This window comes from Pocillopora damicornis, chromosome 5 (genome assembly GCF_964200805.1).
Source record: "Pocillopora damicornis chromosome 5, jaPocDami1.2, whole genome shotgun sequence".
Classification (NCBI taxonomy): domain Eukaryota; kingdom Metazoa; phylum Cnidaria; class Anthozoa; order Scleractinia; family Pocilloporidae; genus Pocillopora; species Pocillopora damicornis.
The window spans coordinates 23,034,328-23,040,541 of NC_142674.1; the positions used below are offsets into that span (position 1 = coordinate 23,034,328).

A 6,214-nucleotide genomic window follows, 5' to 3' on the forward strand; every position below is an offset into this window, starting at 1 on the left:
GTTTCTACCTATTACCTTTCAAAAATAATTAGCCACCTTATTCCGTTTAACCAAATTCACTCAATTAGTGAAAAAAAAGTCATTATTATCATTGTTGTCGAAGAAACGGAATAATACCTTACCTGAACAACATCGAGTAGTATTCCAGCTGAAACAGTTCCAAATCCCGCGATCAGAAAAGGAAAAAAGACTTGAAGTCCAATGGTGAAAGATCCTTCCTCTACATTTGTATCACTAGATCCCACTATATCGGTTTTAAATTCATCTATTCCTTCTTCTTGCAACAACGGAATCCGTTGATCGGAATTTTCGTGAGAAATATCTCCATTCAAATGTTCGTGCGATGACGATAAATTTGAAATATCACCATTCCGTTTGCCAAAATGTTTATTTTCGAATGACTCATCTTCCCTGCTTTCGGTCCATTCGTTCAACAAGTGATGTGACTCTCCATTTTCACGATCGCTCAAATCCTCTTCGTCGTACGAAACGACGGCGATTTTCGGAACCATTCCTGTAGTCTGTTTGCCGACGTCGTCACCTTTGGATAAAAATTTCGACTTTACTCTTTTCCTAACGGACGTTTCTTTGGTTGCAATCTCTAAATTAACACAATATTGGAAGAGGCCAGTTACAGATAGTGAATTCATAAGTGTCTGGAAGATCCGTAATCGATATTATTCGAGGATCGTAATTAACAAATTCAAAGTACAGACATTTTTAACCCATGATGATCGTCTCTGATCTCTGTAAGGGGGCTTCGACGTGTGTTTGCCTTAGTAACCCAGCCTGAATTTTTTTTTTTTAAATTACCGAACACTACCCTTGAAAGAAATCTTGTACAAGACCCTTCTCCAGTTCCCTTAAAAATAAAGTGACTAATTCAAATACCAGTTCTATTTGAGAGATAAGGCGAGATTCAGGAAAATAAAACTAAACAAGCCAAAAAATTCAAAGATGGATTGAACTGACCATTTCTGTCGAGTTTTCCCTCAATTTTAGCATCAGAATAACGAAAAATAATCTCAGGGAAGAATGGTATAAGCAGGAACCCATCACCCGGAGCCTCCATGCCAGTTGTATCTTTTTATTTTTAGAACTGAGATATGTGGGGGGGTTCTTTAATTTCCTGCCAAAACACGCTGACGTTCGCATAGCCGGCCCCGAAAAAAATGACGGCCAAAGACGAAAGGCTTTCCTTCTCTGCACGTGACATAAACAATAGAAGACTGAAACGCTCGAAACGTCAGCTTTTTTAGCCTTTACGGTGGCCAATTTACGTTTTCAATTCAGTTGTTAACACTAAATTACCAGCGGTAGCGTATGATCTCTCGGAACAATAATTTAATTTGTACCTATGGACTGAATAAGGTCGGGCCCTCGGGGGAGTAGGGAGGGGTTGCTAGTGATAGGCTAATGGAAACGTGTCTCAGTAAGACTGGATGAGGTCGCATTTCCACTTCTGGATTGACTATGATGGCCTTGTATTTTCAATGAAGTTACTAAAATGGGGTCGCATATTTTCCATATTTTGGGGGTAAGAAAATTCTAGTAAGTAAAGATTTAAAAATATGCGGACTCGCGGTTAAAAAGTTGTTATCGTATTACCAAAGAAGACTAATATAGGGTCTTTCATTGACCAAGGAATAGACTATTATAGGGTAGGAGTTCTGAGAGGCCAGCGGCACAAACTCAGCAAAAATTTACTCAAGTACCCCGTGGGTAGAGCTAGCTTGTACCAGGAGCCCATTACCTGGAGCTTCCATCTTCCATACTTACCCTCTGAGTCAACCCTGTCCCGTATCTTTTTATTTTTAGAAGCATCTCCCACGGGGTTTTTCGCGGGTGTTTACATAGTAGCCAATCATAAGAGAGCTGTGGTCCTCTATTGTTTACGTTACATGCAGAGAAGGAAAGCCTTCGCCTTTGGCCGTCAGTTTTTTTGGGGTGCTATGCGAACGTCAGCATGTTTTCGCAGGAAATCAAAGAATCACAGCAGAGCATCATACTTTATAAGATCACACATAACCAGTCGAGCTCATCGCCTGAAGAAGACTAGCAGTATGCAGTCGAAACGTCGCGATCTACATCACACGTGACTATATCGTGAGACAAACGAAGAACGTAGCTTTCATTGCTGTTCACCACGATGAATAACCGCAACCTTTTCTACTAAATTACCTGCCTTACTCTCCCACCGATGCAACACCACACTTTCTTTAGAAACTTTACTTACCCCCTTTATATACTACCGCTGACGATTTGTGCGCCAGTGCGCATCAGAGCCAGGGCGGAGAAAACCCTTGGCGACCGACTATTATGTATTGAGCTTAGGTCTTCCTTGGAAAAAACCTTTATCACTTAATACGTTTAGGTAGTTAGGGCGGATTGAACTAATAAATGACGCATCTTTTCATTTAAATTTCTTTTAATGCACAGCTTTTTAAAAACTAAATGACATTGATGTTTTCCCAGTCTAAAGTCCCAGTATGACAAATCAAATTCTGAGGGCTATGAAAACTCTTGCTCAAGCTGACGGCCGTGTTCTTGTCCTTTTTTCATCTTCAGTCGTTGTGTCCAGCTTTATAGTTGTACATGCTACTTACATAAGCAACTACTGCAAAACAAATGTTTATAATTCCAATTAGGACGCTTGAAATGAGCTAGAACGAAATGGATCGAAAACGAGGACGAACGAGGACAAATTATGTGAGCGACTGGTGACGAAAAATTTAAGTCGTCTTCCCTTCTTCCTCCCTTGCACAACTCAGCAGAAGGAGTTTGGGTACGAGGTAGTGAAGCAGCTACTCTGAGAACGCACGCGCACGTCTTCCTAAGGTTTTTAAACCACATCATACACGCGAGGATCAGTTGATTGATCATAAGGGTGTCCTATCCAATCTTTCGATTGAGGAATGAGCGAGCGGGTGCGGGAGAACGACTGCTTGAATGAAACCTTACCGTCTAATTTCTCTCCTTGAGTCCACCCCCCTCCCCCCCCCCCCAACGATCGTGCACAAGGGAGACAGTAGCCTTTTCCAAGCAACCATTTGGTAGCGACGAGCACACAGAAAAGCAGGGTTAACAAGAGCAAAAATCTTTGGTAACTAAGGAGAAACCCTTGGGGATCAATCATTATTTGTCGTCAGGGGGAGAGGGGTGGTCGGTTATAGAGGGGGACGCTAGAAAATTTGCTGCCGATGGAATACCGAGAAGCCCTATAAGGGTATCAGGTAAATTTTATTGTGATACAACCAAAATACTCGCCCTTCCTCGGTGATACTCAAACTGAATCTACCTAACCACTCCTACCCCCCCCCCCCCCTTTGTTTCCTCAGCTAAATACGCGCTCTATCAGCGGTTTCGGCTGAGTGAAAAAAAAAAAAAAAAAAAGACAGACAAACACGCGTGGGGGACGCGAGGAGCACACGTGGATCGGGGTCGCACGCTTCGTGTTCAAACTGAATCTACCCAACCATTCCTACGTCCCGTCTGTGTCCTCAGCTAAAAACGCGCTCTATTAGAGGTTTCGGCTGAGTAAAAATAAATAAGACAATTCAAAACTTGTTTACCGCCCGAGATCGAGGCAATCGCAAAGTCCACTGCAGCATCTTGTAGGTTGGCCTGGCTGTTGGCGCAGACGATTACATGGGTGGTAGGCCCCCAAACAGACATGACCTTTGTCCTGGAAGGAAGGGAAATATACTTGTGAAGTGATATGATTGCGTTTAGTTCTTAAAGTCATACTTCCGAAATATAATCTGCACTTGAATTTTTTTTCAAAAGAGAGTGCAAACATGATAGCAAACATAAATGATTGCAAACGTAAATTGGCAGATTTGGCCATCGAAAAACTCGCTGGCTTGGAATTTTTCCCGAAACATTTGAGCGGATTTTAGGATTTCAGAGATGCGGTGGATTACGGATCAACCTTAAAATTCTGCGCTAAATTTCGGATTCTTTCCTCTATAAAGTTGTTTCAAGGGCAGCTTCATTAGCCCCCTGGAAACTCCGATCGGCATGTTGGTGTTTTTTGGCCCACTAGACTTTTGGTTTCCACAGTTAATAACTTATATGCGGCGAGGAACTGACCTCACCGTAGGTATTTTATCAGCAGCGCTCTAAAATGTATGCAAATGCAACGCCAGAATTACTATACAGATTTCATACCTACCGGAGCAGCCATGCTCGCTGAAACCATAGCGGAGACCAATAGTAGCAACAAAAAACCCTTACTTGCCATGGCTGTGATGCACCGCTCTCGATCTCTACCTGAACTGAACGCTTGAGTTGCGGGGCTCCAATTTAATCTTAACTTTTCCAAACATTGTTGGTAATCTTTACCTTTTAAGTACAAATGTTTGAATAGTTACAGGTGTTTAGTGAATGTTTCCTCTCTTATCAATAACATTTCGCCATCTTTAAAGATAACACGGGTCAAAGTAAATTAGCCTTTGAAAAACGTTCATCTTGAATAGCGTTATCTCTTGTTTCTTGTGCCAAATAGTTTTGAATATATCTGTTTTATTTGGAATATCATATTTTACCCTTCAGGGGACGGTCATTTTAGGAATCCGAAGGGGTTAAACTTTTTTATGTGTCTGAATATGATGGGCTGCTGTGAAAGTAATATTTGCAAGCATTTCTGACTGGTCCTGTTTTTTTCCTTTTTATACAAAAAAAAAAAAATAAAGCACTAATAGTGTGTCTGTGTCTTTATTGTTCAAAAGATAAAATTACATATCTTATGTTACATTAAAAAGAAAAGGATGTAAATAAGCTTAGGTGTATCTAAATAAGATAAGTATATACGTGGAAACAAATACAAAAGTCTAATACAGGAAGTACACTTTTACAAAGCTACATTGTACTTAAAAACAATTCTATTAAAAAATGTATTCTTAAAACGGTTTGTGCGAATGGCGGGCATGACAGGGGATTTATTTCTCAAATTATACCTCGTGATCTTGGTCTCAGGGAAGTAGGCTCTAAGAGGATGGCTCAGGATAGTTGAAACCTTGCGACAAATTTTGTGATCTTGCGTTTTAAGTAAGTCACCTATCACTAATTTCTTAGATATGTAACTACGTTTAAAACAACGATCTAAAAACTGCTGGGCTATAGTTAGCTCTGACTCAGAGGCCCCATACACAGATAGAGCATAAGTAATATTAGGTAGGACAATGGAATTAAATAAAACATCTACTTCTGCTTGGCTACATCCTTCTTTGCGGAGGCATCTGATAACGTATAAACATTTATTAGCTTTACCTAACTTTTCTTTTAGGTGAGTACTGAATTTGCAGTTCGGCTGAAACGTGAGACCAAGAATGGTTATTGTACTAGTCTGAGGTATGCCAAAAATACTTTTGTAGGCCTCAGCAGTGTGACCTTTTTTATACATAACAAGCTCTTTACATTTAGTAGAATTTGAATTCATTCTATTTTGGCTTGCCCACTGTAAAAACTGATTTATTAAGTCTACAGAGTGATCTTTATAATAATATACCGGAGCAATAATCGTACAGTCATCAGCGTATTTGAAACCAAGTGTCTCGTTTCCTAATTTAATTTCCAGATCGTTAAGAAATATATTGAACAAATAAGGTCCTGAAACACTACCCTGGGTTGTGCCCTTGTTAACTGTTTTCCAATTACAGACATGATTCCCGAAAATAACTCTTTGTTTTCTATCTCGCAAAAAACCTAACCACCAGTTTATGATATACGGGTTAAGTGGTAGACTCTTAAGTTTCTCAGCAAGGAGTTGATGGCTCACAGAGTCAAAGGCCTTACTGAAATCCATCGCGAACATCCGCACTGCCTTGCACTTGGTCACTCGTAGGTGGGCTGCATTAGTTTATGCGCAGGCGCTGGCTGGCAAATCTCACCCCTATATTAGTTACTAGTCCCTCAAGCTGTTTCAATACTTGTCGTTGTTTAGTTATTTGGCGTCGTTGTTTACATTTCGCAATTATGTCAACAAGGATTAAGCCTTTGCACCTAACTTCATTGTGCTTATTTTCCGTACATTCTATATGGCAATGACGAGGAGAATTTGTCAAAAATCAAGGGCTTCTTTCGGTGGGTGGTCATTTCCTTTATTTTCATAACTTAAATGTTTGTAGCAAAAGATGCTGTAAGGAGAGTTTTCCCTTCCTATTGGCTCTGACCAATTCAGTTTTGAACTTGTGTGTTTAGTGGAAATTTATCT

At 40.3% G+C, this 6,214-nt stretch overlaps 1 protein-coding gene and 1 long non-coding RNA gene across 2 annotated transcripts in view; both read right to left on the reverse strand.

Moving 5' to 3' along the window:
* The window catches only part of LOC113673014 (solute carrier family 41 member 1), a 7,602-nt gene extending 6,829 nt beyond the window's left edge, over positions 1-773 (reverse strand). The window contains exon 1 of the mRNA XM_027189361.2: positions 123-773. Coding sequence (XP_027045162.2) covers positions 123-650 — 528 coding nt within the window. The 5' untranslated portion in view covers positions 651-773. The remainder of the gene's footprint in view (positions 1-122) is intronic.
* Positions 774-2,410: 1,637 nt separating this feature from the next.
* On the reverse strand, positions 2,411-4,338 carry LOC149046031 (uncharacterized). Its single transcript, XR_016186576.1, has 3 exons — positions 4,175-4,338; positions 3,573-3,685; positions 2,411-2,617 (listed from the first exon to the last, which is right to left on the reverse strand). It is a non-coding gene; the product is annotated as an uncharacterized LOC149046031 (long non-coding RNA).
* Positions 4,339-6,214: the final 1,876 nt, after the last annotated feature.